Source organism: Pollicipes pollicipes, unplaced genomic scaffold (genome assembly GCF_011947565.3).
Source record: "Pollicipes pollicipes isolate AB1234 unplaced genomic scaffold, Ppol_2.1 Scaffold_6686;HRSCAF=7923_pilon_pilon_pilon, whole genome shotgun sequence".
NCBI classification, from domain to species: domain Eukaryota; kingdom Metazoa; phylum Arthropoda; class Thecostraca; order Pollicipedomorpha; family Pollicipedidae; genus Pollicipes; species Pollicipes pollicipes.
This window is the reverse complement of record NW_023596921.1, coordinates 24,326,767-24,340,940: the sequence shown is the minus strand read 5'-3', so window position 1 is coordinate 24,340,940 and position 14,174 is coordinate 24,326,767. Positions and strand designations below refer to the sequence as shown.

The window sequence follows — 14,174 nt, the reverse complement described above, 5'->3', positions numbered from 1 at the left end:
TCGTTCTCAATGAGCATAATCGACCGTCATAAACATGAAAAGATGTTTGTTTGCGGTACGATAGCATCTGGCACTTCTGATGGGTAACAGCTGACTTTGAGTCTAAAAAAGTCGTAGCCAGTGAAATTAACGTCAGGTGGCAGGACCGTTTATAAAACCCGGTAAGCAGAGGACATTTTTTCGGTAGAGTTACTTTTTATGGTAAGGGGCGGCGATGATTTTTTTTTATAAAGCTGGCCTCAGATCAGCGAAAGAGTTCATTGCTGCCGGTCGCAGCTTGGCATCCGGGCTGTTCGGCAGAGAGAGAGAGAGAGAGAGAGAGAGAGAGAGAGAGAGAGAGAGAGAGAGAGAGAGAGAGAGAGAGAGAGAGAGAGAGAGAGAGAGAGAGAGAGAGAGAGAGAGAGAGAGAAGAGAGAGAGAGAGAGAGAGAGAGAGAGAGAGAGAGAGAGAGAGAGAGAGAGAGAGAGAGAGAGAGAGAGAGAGAGAGAGAAGAGAGAGAGAGAGAGAGAGAGAGAGAGAGAGAGAGAGAGAGAGAGAGAGAGAGAGAGAGAGGAGAGAGAGAGAGAGAGAGAGAGAGAGAGAGAGAGGAGAAGAGAGAGAGAGAGAGAGAGAGAGAGAGAGAGAGAGAGAGAGAGAGAGAGAGAGAGAGAGAGGAGAGAGAGAGAGAGAGAGAGAGAGAGAGAGAGAGAGAGAGAGAGAGAGAGAGAGAGAGAGAGAGAGAGAGAGAGAGAGAGAGAGAGAGAGAGAGAGAGAGAGAGAGAGAGAGGAGAGAGAGAGAGAGAGAGAGAGAGAGAGAGAGAGAGAGAGAGAGAGAGAGAGAGAGAGAGAGAGAGAGAGAGAGAGAGAGAGAGAGAGAGAGAGAGAGAGAGAGAGAGAGAGAGAGAGAGAGAGAGAGAGAGAGAGAGAGAGAGAGAGAGAGAGAGAGAGAGAGAGAGAGAGAGAGAGAGAGAGAGAGAGAGAGAGAAGAGAGAGAGAGAGAGAGAGAGAGAGAGAGAGAGAGAGAGAGAGAGAGAGAGAGAGAGAGAGAGAGAGAGAGAGAGAGAGAGAGAGAGAGAGAGAGAGAGAGAGAGAGAAGAGAGAGAGAGAGAGAGAGAGAGAGAGAGAGAGAGAGAGAGAGAGAGAGAGAGAGAGAGAGAGAGAGAGAGAGAGAGAGAGAGAGAGAGGAGAGAGAGAGAAGAGGAGAGAGAAGAGAGACGAGAGAGAGAGAGAGAGAGAGAGAGAGAGAGGAGATAGGAGAGAGAGAGAGAGATAGAGAGAGAGAGAGAGAGAGAGAGAGAGAGAGAGAAGAGAGAGAGAGAGAGAGAGAGAGAGAGAGAGAGAGAGAGAGACTCAGTTCACAAGAGACGCCTGTGACCAGTGGCGCAAGATGAGCGGCGCCAGGGACCGGCATCCTGGCATGAAAGGCAAGCTGGTGGCGATGACGGAAAACGTTCAAGGCGTCTGCAAGCAACTCTTGTCGCTCCTCTGCGTCACTCCGCGCAGCATGGGCACTGAGCGTGCCGTGTCGCACTACGACGCTGTGCGCAACATCCATCGCCTGGGCATGCGTTCGTCAGCGGTGAATGACCGACTTGTCATCGGTGTCAACTGCTTGGGCATCGCGAATTTGGACCCGCGTCCGGCGTTGGCGGCCTTCCTGGCAAACAAAGACAGGCGCGACCGTCAGCCGGACCCGGAGAAATACAAGGAGCGTGAATTTGCCAAGAAGTTCTTCCGCTCCGAGGGATCGCTGTTTCATCCAGTTGTCAACAGGTCATATGCAATGATGCACTGTTATGTACATGACACAAGATGTACATAAAGCAAAGCCATCCTGGGTAAAACTGTCTGTTGTTTAACCAAGTTATCGAGCTCAGACAGTTCATAAGTCAATTGCGGTGAGGTTATAAAACAGCTTGGAAATACTGAAACCTGATTCACGACATCTACCTCTATCACAGGAGCTTCGGAGCCTCAGCAAGATGGCATAGGCGTCCGATGTCCTAAGACTGCCTTCATCCATTGCCATGCATTTACGTCAAGACGTGAAGCCGGGTTGCTGAAAATGAGAGATGCATCGTGCAGGCTATTATTGTATTCAGATCGATTACTGCGTGACAAAAGCTTATCAGCGGTTTCTCCAGTGTTTACGGAAGAATTAGAACAAAGGTACATCGTGGAGATAATTGAAACCCAGCAAACATGTCTCGTTTGTGTTTAGCTGACAGTTCCAGGTAAAATAACCTGAAATGAAGATAGCTTCTAAGTTATTTCACTTCATTATTTTTTTAGACGATCTTTCTAGGGCGGAATCTCCTGCAATGCTCTTGGCGGGGCCTGAGCCCCACCAACATTTTTGGAGAAGCTCCACCCAAGGTTGTTGCATTGATTTTCCGGTCGGTGCTATCTTAAAAAGTCATCGAAATAAGCTGAGAGGTTTGCTTAATGAGGGATGGGGCTATGATAAGTCTTTGGATTGCCCCCCCCCCCCCCCCCCAGTGACAATTCCTCGTCCGAGGCCGTGGGTGACGTCAAATGCTGCATTTTTATCACATCGTACATTATGTCAATAACATAGCTTAGTCCTACATCTAAACAAAATCACAACTAGCCACTAGGACGACGAGCCAACCCATGCAAAACCCTAAAAATTTGACATGCTTGGCACCATTTGACCCTGAGGATGTTGATCTAGGGTCGTTATTGGTTTACAAAATATAGTTCTCTGTAGTACGCACCCACCCCGGAAGTTTCGTTACTTTACCTTCTGCTGTTTTCGATATAGTATGGGAGGAGGAGGGGAGAGTTTCGCTTCCCCCCCCCCCGCAGTTATTCAGAGCCCCTCTACCGCGTGTATTAAAGGAAATGTTACACGTTTGAAGGTACTGAGGCAAGCATCATGCATAATTAAATATCTCATACTTTTAATATACGTCTAACGGATTTGAAATAAAGGGAATAGAAATTGTGCTGTCACTGCTCTAGACAACATAATTTCTCTACGAAGTGAATATGCTTCTCCGTACGTCATTGATTAAATCATCACGCCCCGTTCAACGTTGATTGAGAGCCAATGGTATCGTGCCCACAAACGCCAGATATGAACGCCTGGACAGTTATATTTTTGCTGGTTTTGATCACCACACGGCCAATGGAATGACAGGATTTAAATGATGTTATTATAAAGTTATGGGTGCCTGAGTTACCTTTAAATGGTCCGCACAAAACACTATGGACTTCTTATCGGGCGTGTAGCCCAGAAACTGGACAAGTTAGGTCTTGAGAGAGGCAAGGCTGTGAGCTGCATTGAATGACCCTAGAGGTGGCTATTTCAGTTCAAAACCTCGTACAAACGTGAAACAATTATTGTAAGCAAAGCTGGCTGCTACGGCAGCGCAGCACGCCCAGTGCTTGCATGGTGTGGGTTTTGGGGTCACTGCAAAGTGTGACAACACAAAAACACTACAGCGACGTTTGCTGTGGTAGTAAGTACGGTTTCCTTAAAGCCTTTGGAATGTGTAGCAACATTCCAAGCACATTGGTTATTTGGAGAGCAGGATTTGAAAGTTTGGACAAAAGTCACTTTTATATCAGTGAGCAGATCGTGGGACAGGGAAATCCTTCAAATGAAGCTTTTGTATTGTTTATTTTACTGCTTTGGTGAACCCCCTTAGCTTCGACGCATGATTAGGTGTCGCGCCAAATCGGTAAGCGCTGTGACAACATGCACATCGTGTTCATATAGATGATAGGTTTTACGATTGCTTCTTGAAACAGATAAACTGAGCTCTTCAGGCAATCGAAACAGCCACCTCCCACCACGCACACGCTGATAAAGACAGCGTGGGAGGGAACGGGCTGTCGCCGACTAATTGACGTCAAGGTTGTAAGCGGTCCATCCAAGTTGTTGCAAAACAAAAACTGGCTTACAGATTACTTTTGTTTCCCATGACCCATATACCTTACTGGTAGTCAGTACATCATGCCTGGTTTACCTGGGGCATCCCGGCAACCAGAGGTCGGATCGGTCAGGAAATCCTAATGGTGGCGTTGAACGCATCTGGAAACAATGCAACCAGAGGTCGGATCGGTCAGGAAATCCTAATGGTGGCGTTGAATGCATCTGGAAACAGTGCCGTCCAAAATCGTCCCCAGAGCGCCACTGCTCTGCGCATCATCATCATTTAATCATCATCATCATCATCATTTAAAAGAATCACTCCCGTCTTTTAGCGAAGCAAGTTCGCAAACAGTTGTTCAGTACTACCTGAGCAGGTCGACCCGTCACGCTTTGGTCACCAGGCGGCGCCACGATCGCACCAAACGATAGCGGTCGACGCGTAATAAAACAACTCTCCATGGTGCACCGTTTCTGAAGCCACGCGCCCTTCTTAATACGTTTTCTCGTTTCAATGTTAAACTAATGTCAATGGCAGGCATTCACGTATTGCGTTCACCTTGTTATGATCCTCGAATGGTGACTTTTGAGCGTTTTGAGGGGACCTCTTGATGGACTGGCCGTGAGATGAGCGTAGACTGAGCGTGGGTTGTCTTGACAGACACGGTCATATCGGCCAACGCGGCTGGCTCACCGGACTCGTGCAATTTCAGCCACGAAACCAATTCCCCTCGGTAAGGCCAGTTTTTGTATTCAGAAACCAATTGTTCCAGCCGGAGTCGGCATATGTCAGCATGGAGCCCATTGGGGCTTGATGGACCCTCATTTGTAAATGATGTGCGGTCCTCAGAGCTAGGCAAAAAACATTGGCCGCCTCAGAACGCTTGGGTACCGCCCTGATATTTCAGGGCACCGCTCTGACATCTCGGGGTACCACTGACATCTCAGGGTATCGTCCTGATATCTCAGGTTACCACCCTGATATCTCAGCGTACCACCCTGTGGACAGGCACCACCGGAGAAGTGATACAGCAATGATGACGTTCTTCTCTCAGCGTCTAATAGTGGTCGGCTGGGCGCAGTTATCCCGCGCACATCAATCATTCGCGCCCGTCATCAAATCGCCATTTACGGATGCTACAGTATATTTCTACGGCCGGGTGTTACGGTATTGCATAGTTCCCTCTGTAGCAAGTCAAAGCCATGCGCACTGTTTGCGCACCATGCCTTGTCATATTCAGTCCAAAGTGCACCACCACAGCATACCTTACGATATGTTTTGTGCATTGATAGCGTGAAGATGCAAAATGGTCTAAAATGGACCACAGACGTGGTGCATGTGCTGATGCTGCTGAATGTTGAACAGCAGACATCGGCTTCACTCGGTTGGTGCCTAAAAACTTACCTTGAGTTTTTAAGCGTTGCGCAATATTGTCAAGTATCATGAAGTATCATCAGTATTAGACTTCGAGTATGAAGTATTACAAGGTGCAGGTTTCTGAAGAAGCGTATTCGATCTGAACTTTCACAGTCTGCTGGCATAACAGGCATTGTATATATTTTCGAAAAATAACGACTTTTAAAGGACCCATTTAACCGTCTCCAGCTCCTTAGGAATACGGAAAATTGGCATACAGATTTGACACGATAAACAGATAACGTACTTCGTGGATACCATCACCGCATTTTGTTACGCCCGCCGCAAGCGAGAGTTAGCATCAAGTTCGTCATCATAGTCATATTTCTCTTCATAGCCTCATCCTCCGCCATCGTCAGTTTACGCCAGCAGCGCCTTCAGCTCCTCGGCCTTCTTGGGAGTGTTGTGCTTGAGAAGGGCGTCACGAATGCGGGCTCCAAAGTCCTCGCACACCATGCTCCAGTTCTTCACGATGCGAGCCTGAAGAGATATAAATAGTTAGGTTGCTCGCATAAACGTGTAAGGAGGCCATGACCTGATCACAGTGAGAGTAAAAGTGCAGCTGCTGTTCTGACGTGAACATCTCGTGGCAGCATGCCCAAAAAATAGATGTGCAGCCGAACGAATCGAGTGTCCCGTGCTACATGCACAGACAGCCAAATTGGCTTTCCAACCGGCCGATATCAAAACACACAACACTGAAATTTATACAGGCAAGAAGGCGTCGCTCCTTAGCTTGCCGACGAGGCACGCCTCCGGCCGTACCTGGATGAAGGGCTGCGTGTCACTGGCGTGGCCACCGATGTTGTCGGCCAGGCGCTGGCGCTCCTCCTCCTTCAGCGTCTTCTCCCAGAAGGCACGCACCTGGGACGTGTCGTTGTCGAACTCGTCGTACCTGTTCGCCTCACCCTCAACCACCAGCTTGCTCTCGGCCTGCTTTGCCTTCGGGCACTCCTGCGGCCCGCTGCGGACGAGGGGCGAAGGGGGGTCAGTTGTTGGTACCCCTGCTGCCAGCTGCTGACGGAGGGAGGGTCAGTTGTTGGTGCCCCTGATGCCAGCTGCAGAAGGGGGAAGGGTCAGTTGTTGGTACCCCTGCTGCCAGCTACGGACGGAGGGAGGGTCAGTTTTTGGTACTCCTGCTGCCAGCTGCGGACGGGGAAGGGTCAGTTGTTGGTACCCCTGCTGCCAGCTCCGGACAGGGAAGGGTCAGTTGTTGGTATCCCTGTGGCCAGCTACGGACGGAGGGAGGGTCAGTTGTTGGTACCCCTGCTGCCAACTGCAGACGGAGGGAGGGCCAGATGTGCGGAAAAAGGATGAGGGGCGCACTGTGACGCCTCCGCGGCCCGTGTATCACACTCTGGTCGCGTAGAGCTGCGGCAGCCACAGAAACAGCAACATCGATATAGAAGCCGACTGAAAGCGGAGCGTGATCAGACCCAAGACGGGTCCAGATACGACGAGTGGGTCGATCGGCACATTTGGGAATGCGCTCTATGTTATGCGGGTGGGTAATCCACCATCAGTACTGAGGTAGACGACTTGATGCCGATGACCTAGTCCTTAGGACTACATAAGTCCCTCCTGAATGTAGAACAGTATATGATTGAAGTTAAACATGGCCTCGGAACAGGTCGGGTTCTAACCCTGCTTTTTATGAATTTTGTCATGTCCCAAATCAAAAGTCCACCTTTTGTTTCAATCATACTAATGTTTGGTCACGCGTCAGATCGTCCCTACACCTCACTCTTAGTTCCCCCTACGTGGATGTTGGATCAATCGCACACACTGAGCCGGACGAACTTGGTGGCAGTAGTTTGGCGTGCAGCGCCACTGCAAGTCCGTCAAAGACGCACATCAAAATACGACTGGAGTTAGAAAGCTCCCGAAAAAATATAAGTCTTCCGGCCTGTATATTATGCGGCATACCTAACCACGTGCCAAAATAAGCGCCCGCGTCACATTACATGACCTACTCGAGCAGACCACTAGCCCAGCCCGTCTGACGTGTTCTCTGCGATTCAACCTTGAAGCAGGCCGAGTTCAGAAATGCTGTCTATTTGTAAACAGCGGCACTCAACAGTGTTCCAAGCAAACTAAAACAGCCATGTTCGACGTCGGCACCGCAAACATGCAACGTGCTGGCGGATACGACGGTTTGGTCCTTTTTCGTGGCCAATGTTATTTACACGTTGCGATGCAAAAATAATGTGTAAAACGTGACTCCACACATCGTGCAAGCCTCAAATTCTTCATAACATAATGCGCGTCGTTAAATCACCGTAACTGAATGAATGCATTCCTCTTAACTGAGGTCGTGTGACCCCAGGTCAATACTGCATGCTTTTGGCACTCGGCATTACCTGCATTGCGAGCCTTGTCCGCGGTAGCGACAAAAAGCTTATGTGAATTTTTAAATAAGGTTACACATAACTGCACACATCTAGAAAAGCAAAGCAGTAGCCTGCAGCAAGCGGTACACGGAAAACCCTAAATGTATTTAGCCAAACGTCTTCCTGCCGAATGCATTTAGCCCAATGCTGGCATGTCCACGCGTCTTTCTGCCGCCGCGTTTGGTAGGCAAGACAGCAAAAGTCCAACAATTTGCTGATATGCCTTTTTGCCCGTACTTGCCAAAATGTTGCAATCTTATGCGTATTTGCTGAAATGCTCTCTGGCCAGATGTCAATTGCTGAATGTTTTTTTTGGTCGAATTAGTGTGCGTCGAAATGTAGGCCTACCTATATGTTGGCCCATTTCTACGTGGCTTCATAAAAGTCGTTTTACCACAGCATTCTGCTCATTCCCAGCATGCCCTAGTAATGTGTTCACCTGAATTGTCAATAGTTGACCAGCCTAGGCACAAGTGAACACTGGTATGCTGCTTACGTCTACCGCCATCGACTACTTTGTCGTAACGTGTCGCCATCTGAAGTAAGGGCCAAACAGCGAGTCTCATCTCATCAGACAATCTGTTGGTCTCATCAGACAGTTGTTTGGCGTAAGTTGGTAGAGCTTAAGTAGAGGCACAGTGCATCCCCAATAAAGTTGTTGGTTTCAGTAGAGCACGTGTACGCCGCTACCGTCGGGCCTAGCATCGCAGGACTCACCTGAAGCTGTTGGGGAAGTAGTTGGGGGCGCCCGCCTGGTTGTCGGTGGTGCACATGGGCCCGTCGCGCTGGTAGTTGTGCACGCGCGTCTTGAACGGGCAGTTGACCGGAATTTGCAGGTAGTTGGGCCCCAGCCGGTGCCGGTGCGTGTCCGGGTATGAAAAGAGGCGACCCTGCCGACGGGGCCGAAGGTCAGTCCCCGATGCTGTCGCACAAAGCGTTCTGTGATCATTGTCCACACCGCTCTCGCGATAACTGTTGGTCGCTGCATATTACTAAATTTCTACATCTGTACTATCCACTGCGACCAGTGCCACCCTCTGACGCTTTGCGATAATACCGTCAGTAGACAAGCGCCTGGATCTCAGGAAAATCCCAGATCACGAACAATTTGTCCCAAAGATTTTCCTACGATATGGACACATGCTACAATTTCCCAAGGTGTCAAGGGGTAGGACTAGGATTGTTTTGACAAAATTACGTAGTAGATTCAAAATCCCGGATTGTCAGGTGCCATTGAGACGAGTGGCATGTCGGGGCAAAGGTGTGGCAAAAATTACAAGCTTCTCAGCATTTACTCTTCGGGCCTGGGCTTTGATCATTAGGCGTTTTATCCTGCCTCGGCAAGGCTGAAGCTTATTTCAGGGAGTTGTCCGAGTTGTCAAAAAAGTCCGACAACAGATAAAGCATTCAGTACTCCACAAGAACCCAAAGCAAACTTACCAAAAAAACAACAACATCCCAAATCACGAGGTTTTGAGGTCAAACATGAAAATAAGCGCTTAATCTCTGAATGTATTCCGACAAAATTACAAAATGGATGCTGGATGTCCAGAATCGAGATCACAGAGGCCACATGCCGATGTAACATTTGGGATCGAGGCACATTACTGTCTGTTGAGCGGATAACGTTTGTATCTCACCAGTAGACTTTATGGCGTCTGCGCACCATGCCGTTCCGACTTTAGACCTACCTGTAGCATCTTGTCCGGGCTGGACTCGATGCCTGGCGGCGTGTTCCGACGTTGGACCTACCTGGAGCTTCTTGTCCGGGCTGGCCTCGATGCCCGGCGACATGTTCCGACGTTGGACCTACCTGCAGCATCTTGTTCGGGCTGGCCTCGATGCCCGGCGGCATGTTCCGACGTTGGACCTACCTGCAGCATCTTGTCCGGGCTGGCCTCGATGCCCGGCGGCATGTTGGCCGGCGAGAAGGCCAGCTGCTCCACCTCGGCGAAGTAGTTCTTGGGATTCTTGTTAAGCACCATCTTGCCGACCGGGATCAGCGGGAACTCGGAGTGCGGCCAGATCTTGGTCAGGTCGAATGGGTTGAAGCCGCAGTTATTGACCTTATCCTGGCTCATGACCTGGATGGAGAGCGTCCAGGACGGGAAGTTGCCCTCCTCGATGGCGTTGTAGAGGTCGCGGATCGAGTAGTCCGGGTCAGAGCCGGACAGCGCCCCAGCCTTTTCCACCGGCAGGTTCTTGATGCCCTGATCTGTCTGTGAACGAGAGGAGTGTAATCAAAGACAAACAAAGCCACAGCCTCACGGCCACATAAAAGAACTTTGTCTTATGGCCAAAACTACCATCGCCGTGATAAAAACATAAGACAAAGTTTCATAGACGCAGTACCCTCGGTACGGACAGACACATTCACAACCTCCCGGTCATAGACAAGAAACTTTGCCTTGTGTTTATCAGCGACCGAAAGGAAATATTTACTCAAGTACGGCAGCGTCACGCGCCGTACTGCAGCGTGGCTGGCTATTGACCGCGGTCGGCAGCCGTGCCAGCTTAAGGCCGTACCTTGTAATGGAACTTGACCCAGTGCTCGATGCCGTCCTTGTTGACCAGCTTGAAGGCGTGCGAGCCGTAGCCGTTCATGTGGCGGTGGCCGTCGGGGATGCCGCGGTCCGAGAACAGGAACGACACCTGGTGCATCGTCTCGGGCCGGAGCGTGATAAAGTCCCAGAACATGTCCGGGTCCTGCGAGCAGCGGAGGGGTCCACGTTCGGTCAGCAGCGGGCCGCGCCTTCCGGAACCGGAGCCATGCAAGTGCCGCCCATGGGCTCAGTCAGTGTGTCGACGTGGCGTCGTCAGGGAACACGACCGAATGCATATCATTGCTTCTGGGACACAAAGCGACTGCGCTGACGGGGGAAAATGGCGTATGATTGACAACCTGACTGTCATTGAACTGTTCACTACTCTGGCCGTTCTTAAAGAACCGATGGCCTTTTGTGTCAGCGGGTCCGAAGGCAACAATCTGGCGACTTGAAGTGCAGGCACATTCGTCAATGCTGAAAACATGCAGCTTTTCATACAACAGCACCCAGAATGCAGCCTGTTAACAGGAGCACGCAGCACTTTACTTTTCGAGATGTGGCTCCGCTCGTTGGACATCTGATATTCATAGAACTGCCCGATGGGGTAAATTTATAATGCCACGATATATAGGAAAACATCCTTAGATAGGAACAAGATCCCATGAAAACCGCTCCGCGGATCGAATAATCCGCTGAGGACAAGACGCAAACACTAGCAACGCATCCAGCCCACCAATCTCACCGCCGCCGCCCCCTCGCTCACCTTCAGGTGGGTGGCCGGGTTCCGCTTCTGCGTGTGGATGAAGCTGGGGAACATGATCGGGTCGTTGATGAAGAAGATCGGCGTGTTGTTACCGACCAGGTCCCAGTTGCCCTGCTCGGTGTAGATCTTAACGGCGAACCCGCGCGGGTCGCGCACCGTGTCGGCCGAGCCGCTCTCGCCGCCCACCGTCGAGAAGCGCACCGCCAGTGGTGTCTTCTTGCCCACCTCGCTGAAGACGTCCGCAGAGCTGTACTGCGTGATGTCGTGCGTGATTTCAAGGTAGCCGAACGCGCCTGCGGAAAAATCGTCTGCGTTGGAAAAGCGGACGCGACAGGGGCCTCTCGATCTATGTACTCTCGACAAAAGAGAAGGTGGACTGCATTGACAGTGAACATGCAGTTCGACCAACGGGTTCGGTCTTGCGAAGTCAGGGTTCACGGCCACAAATGTTGCCTCATTGATTGAACTAGCAAATACCACCAGACGCTCTGCAGCTTCACAGGTTCTAAACAGAGGCGTGCTCTGTTTACTGAACATATTCTCCGTGCAAATATTTATACCGCGGGGTGCCCGCATGGGAGTGCCGGCGAACGGCTCAGCCTCACCGGTGCAGCAGGACTCGAACGGAGCCACCAGAGCCACGGAGTCTGGGGCTCCAACCGCCGGGATTCAATGCATGGGGACCCTCGCTTGACACTTCGGGGTGAGTCGAGGGCCCAGAGTTAGAACCAGTGAACAGCATATTCGGCGCTGTTGGTTCCGCAAACCTAGCAAAGACTGGAGGACGGGGAGGAGGCAATGCCCTTTAACACCACAACAACAATGCCCCTGCCGGGTTCATAACCTATCTTTGCTATGGGATGTTCTCCTTCTGCTGCCTGGGGCGGCCCATAGCTATGAGTGATGCCCTCTTCTCCATCCTTCACCAGTCACGAGAAGCCCCTAGCCCTCCCATCCACTAATATCTATCTTTCTCACCGGCTCCCTTGGCGTGCACCACCCGCTCTGGGATACGCTCGCGGTCGAAGTGGGCCATCTCGTCGACGAAGGCGACATCCTGCAGCAGGAGCGGGCCGCGGCGACCCACGCTCACCGAGGCCGTCTTCTTGCCGATGGGCGTGCCGTGGGCGGTGGTCAGCACCTTCGGACCGCCCTCCTGCCGGCCACAGGTCAGTTCGGGTCAGTCCAGTCACCCTGGGCGGTGGTCAGCACCTTCGGACCGCCCTCCTGCCGGCCACAGGTCAGTTCGGGTCAGTCCAGTCACCCTGGGCGGTGGTCAGCACCTTCGGACCGCCTTCCTGCCGGCCACAGGTCAGTTCGGGTCAGTCCAGTCACCCTGGGCGGTGGTCAGCACCTTCGGACCGCCTTCCTGCCGGCCACAGGTCAGTTCGGGTCAGTCCAGCCACACTGGGCGGTGGTCAGCACCTTCGGACCGCCCTCCTGCCGGCCACAGGTCAGTTCGGGTCAGTCCAGTCACCCTGGGCGGTGGTCAGCACCTTCGGACCGCCTTCCTGCCGGCCACAGGTCAGCTCGGGTTAGTCCGGTCACACTGGACGGTGGTCAGCACCCTCGGACCGCCCTCCTGCCGGCCACAGGTCAGCTCGGGTTAGTCCAGCCACACTGGGATTGACAACTGCCGGTGTATATTGTCCGCTGGCATATTGCAGTTAGGCGAGGATCCTCCACGCCATTGAATCACGGAAATATCACCGCATCCCAGGTGATCGCCCGTCTCGAGTTGAGCCAGTTGACGAGGGGTTGCAAAACTCGCCTTGCCAGGTGAGTATATCAAAAATTGGTCTGACATAGTCCCGAAAACTTTTAATTGATGTAGCTATGCTAAAGCAATTTTCGGAATCGAGGTGAAAACACGACGTTCTTATGATCTCAGCAGTTAGAAACTAATCCAAATAGTGGGCTAGCATCATATAATACCTTTCTATCGATCATCAATCATGGAGTGAATAAGCTGTCATAAAATCAAGGATCAGGGACTACAGTTCAGATAGCAACGCTTCACTTGTACTACAATCTGTGGCCTGACACATTCATCAAACCTCAGCAAAAAATAACCAGCCAAATTAATCAAACAGGAATATAGCATGATCTGGGATTGACTGAAAAATGCAGGATGGCGCTGGACACCCAATACGTTTTACATTCTTGGAAATACCTGAACTACATCAAAGGTGACCACGATTCGGGCAACAAGATCTAAGTTGTAGGATAGGTTACTCCCAATAGCGTTCCTTTCAACCGATTTTGCTAGATGCCCCGGACTTGCTCCTCCCTACCCTACCTCTGGGCTACGAATTCTTGCCTTCCACACTAGCTTTGAAAACGATTTCCCACACCTGCCAGTTGGGCAGCATGAAAAAGTTTTGGGTTAAACGCGCTCATTTCTTCATCAGTGAGCGAACATATGCCAACTAGACTCCGTCGTTTGACAGTTGCTGCAGCCTGCCTCCCTGTGCGCTTCTCCATCGCCGTCCATCAGAAGCCGGCGCCCGCCGCGGCCGGTTCGCCTCTAATCCGCCGCCAGCCTGTGCCGCCGCGTGGCCCGCTGGTGACTCAGTCGGGAAGACCGGCCACACCGACCGCACCACCTCCACACCGGCGGACGCCAGACAGGTCACCGGACGGCGACTGGCGCCGCCTGGCCGCCGCTCCGTCCTCAGACCATCGTGGCCTTGTCTGGTTGCTAGCTGAGGCCTTGTAGAACAATCACGGGAGAAAGCAAGAAAAGTGCTCGGCAGGACTTGCACAGGAGAAAATCTCATTCACCAAGCTGTGCTCTTACCTAGCGGTTCCGGACGACGGCTGGGTTTACTGCCATCCTCCCGTCTACATGCAAGGCATGCATTTGCATGACTCACGGGATATTGGCCTAATAGCCGTGTTTCAGGACAGAAAGAATCTGAAGAAATATTGAAATGCACCGAACTTTTATTGACCAGTGCTCAACTTGCCCGTTACATTAGCCGTCATCCACATCTTATATGCAGCACTTGTATATGTGTTTAATGACCACCTTGCCGTATGCGCTGTACTTTTGTGCACTGTTGTAGCTACAACCAATGCCTTAGGTAACTGGAGCTAAACTTTGAGTATGGTGGCAATGGCTTCCTTTCAAAGAAAGACCGGCTAGTCCGTTGTCGGCAGCTCCGGGTATGCCTCCACG

At 51.4% G+C, this 14,174-nt stretch overlaps 1 protein-coding gene across 1 annotated transcript in view; it reads right to left on the bottom strand.

Annotated features, from left to right (window-relative positions):
• Window positions 1–5,413: 5,413 nt before the first annotated feature.
• LOC119107066 (catalase) overlaps window positions 5,414–14,174 on the bottom strand; it is a 14,712-nt gene continuing 5,951 nt past the window's right edge. The window contains exons 2-8 of the mRNA XM_037230420.1: window positions 11,972–12,149; window positions 10,994–11,286; window positions 10,211–10,390; window positions 9,559–9,903; window positions 8,402–8,574; window positions 6,060–6,258; window positions 5,414–5,774 (exon numbers count right to left, since the gene is read on the bottom strand). Of these exons, the coding sequence (XP_037086315.1) occupies window positions 5,655–5,774; window positions 6,060–6,258; window positions 8,402–8,574; window positions 9,559–9,903; window positions 10,211–10,390; window positions 10,994–11,286; window positions 11,972–12,149 (1,488 nt within the window). The 3' untranslated portion in view covers window positions 5,414–5,654. The remainder of the gene's footprint in view (window positions 5,775–6,059; window positions 6,259–8,401; window positions 8,575–9,558; window positions 9,904–10,210; window positions 10,391–10,993; window positions 11,287–11,971; window positions 12,150–14,174) is intronic.